The sequence below is a fragment of the Eptatretus burgeri genome, chromosome 3 (assembly GCF_056783735.1).
Source record: "Eptatretus burgeri isolate ZD-2024b chromosome 3, Ebu_testis_v1, whole genome shotgun sequence".
NCBI classification, from domain to species: Eukaryota; Metazoa; Chordata; class Myxini; order Myxiniformes; family Myxinidae; genus Eptatretus; species Eptatretus burgeri.
Window position 1 is genome coordinate 136621543 of NC_140963.1, and position 2500 is coordinate 136624042.

Genomic DNA, 2500 nt, shown 5'->3' on the forward strand with positions numbered 1-2500 from the left:
CACCCCTGTCTGTCTGTTTGTTTGTGTGCGGGATATCTCAAAACGTTGTGGACAGATTGGGATTAAATTTTGTGGACAGGTTTGGTGTGTGACAAGGATGAACTGATTCGATTTTGGTGAAGATCTGGGTCCGGATCTGGATACGAGGATGATCTTTTTCAAAGCAATTCTTCACCATTGGGAGATGGGGCCGAAGACGATACATGTGTATATATATATATATATACATATATATATATATATATATATATATATATATATATATATATATATATATATATATATATATATATATATATATATATATATATATATATATATGCACGACATCTCAAAAATGTATTGGGCCCCGATATATGCTTGTGCATCAAGCATTGCATGGTGGAGGTATGCGCTCTACCGAGTGCCCTTCTAGTTTTATATTTGTTTGTTTGGTGTAACCTCACTTGCTCGGTTACATTTTGATTATCCGACAAGCTTGTAATCACTTGCTTTAGCGAGCAAACCATTATTCTACTGGAACAAAATAGGATTTTCTATCGATCTGTCCGATTTCCCTTAACAGTGTATTTCTCTGCTGCTCCTTACTAGAGCGTGCAGCCTCCGAGTGTGGGCCTTGTTACCAAGGCACGAGCCTGCTCACCGGAGACACTTTGGGTCGCCGGAGGAAGAAACGAACGAGTATTGATACTTACATCCGTAACGCTCTGGAGAAGCGCTTCCAAGAGGCACGACGAGCATTCACGGCTCACTTGCATGAACTTTCACACTCCAAGATGAAACTTACATTCTAAAAATTTTAAATACACGACCGGTCTGCGACACATCTTTATGTATTAACATATTCAACATCAAGTGAATGTGCAGAGGTTGAGTGATTCTTTTTCCGGTACAGAATTCAAAACCAATGTCTGGGGAGCTCGAGTTGATGGCTGAGCAGCTGCACATGGAGAAAGAGGTGGTTCGGGTGTGGTTTTGTAACCGACGGCAGAAGGAGAAGCGGATAAGCCTTCCCAGCCAAAATCACAACATGGTACGAGAAAAGAGCAAATGCATATACAACTCTTTCCCTTTCTGAAGTCTCAGATATCCAAAAAGCTTGCTATCAATGGCTTGCTCATGATGCTTCATGTTCCCAAAAGCTCGTTTCGGGTCCTATTTCCTTGTAGCCGTAACATAAAAGCAAATGTCCACAGTAGATTAAATGTGCTCCTTGGTATTTGAATGACGTGGTGACACAATTAACAAAAAACCCTGACTGAGTATTGACTGGATCGAAACTTCCCACAAAATGAAACTTTGTACAGAGTTGTACATTTACTCTGAACCGAAGGCTTAAGGTAGGTTTGTGGTGTGAAAGTGGGGGGTGGGTGGGGTTAGGTTAAAAAAGAAAATCAACCATCAAAGGAACCATAGAGGGAACGCACTGATGAACTGGATCTGCATCCAGACCTGACCCAAAATCGAATCGGGTTGTTCTTGTCACCGACCCAATATATATATATATATATATATATATATATATATATATATATATATATATATATATATATATATATATATATATATTTATATATATATATATATTTATATATATATATATATATATATATATATATATATATATCTTCTTCTTTCGGCTGCTCCCATTCGGGGTCGCCACAGCGGATCATCCGTATGATCCGCATAGTGATTTGGCACATGTTTTATGCCGGATGCCCTTCCTGACGCAACCCTGGTCGCCTCTTAGGACACAGGGATATGGTACACCTATTTTAACCGGGGTATACACCAGGCCCAGTACAACTGGTACTCATTTCGCCGACCTCACAATATATATATATATATATATATATATATATATATATATATATATATTGTGTATATATATTGTGTGTATATATATATATATATATATATATATATATATATATATATATATATGTATATATATTTGTGTGTATATATATATATATATTTGTGTGTATATATGTATATATATATTTGTGTGTATATATGTATATATATATTTGTGTGTATATATGTATATATATATATATATATATATATATATATATATATATATTGTGTGTGTATATATATATATATATATATATATATATATATATATATATATATATATATATATATTGTGTATATATATATATATATATAAATATATATAAATATATATTGTGTATATATATATATATATATATATATTTTGTATATATATATATATATATATATATATATATATATATAAATTGTGTATATATATATATATATATATATATATATATTGTGTATATATATATATATATATATATATATATATATATTGTGTATATATATATTGTATATATATATATATATATATATATATATATATATATATATATTGTGTATATATATTGTTGCGGATTTCGCGCCCGCCGGCGTGCGACGGCCACGTAACTCGAATCGCGGCACGTCGCCCACCGGACGGACAATCCAGTCG

The 2500-nt window shown here is 32.8% G+C and overlaps 2 protein-coding genes across 4 annotated transcripts in view; both read left to right on the forward strand.

Annotated features, from left to right (window-relative positions):
- The window catches only part of LOC147031075 (uncharacterized), a 115217-nt gene that overhangs the window by 23470 nt on the left and 89247 nt on the right, over positions 1–2500 (forward strand). The window lies entirely within an intron of this gene.
- LOC147031076 (uncharacterized) overlaps positions 1–2500 on the forward strand; it is a 27867-nt gene that overhangs the window by 5214 nt on the left and 20153 nt on the right. Inside the window, exons 3-4 of the mRNA XM_085872063.1 lie at positions 566–728; positions 896–1033. Of these exons, the coding sequence (XP_085728189.1) occupies positions 566–728; positions 896–1033 (301 nt within the window). The remainder of the gene's footprint in view (positions 1–565; positions 729–895; positions 1034–2500) is intronic.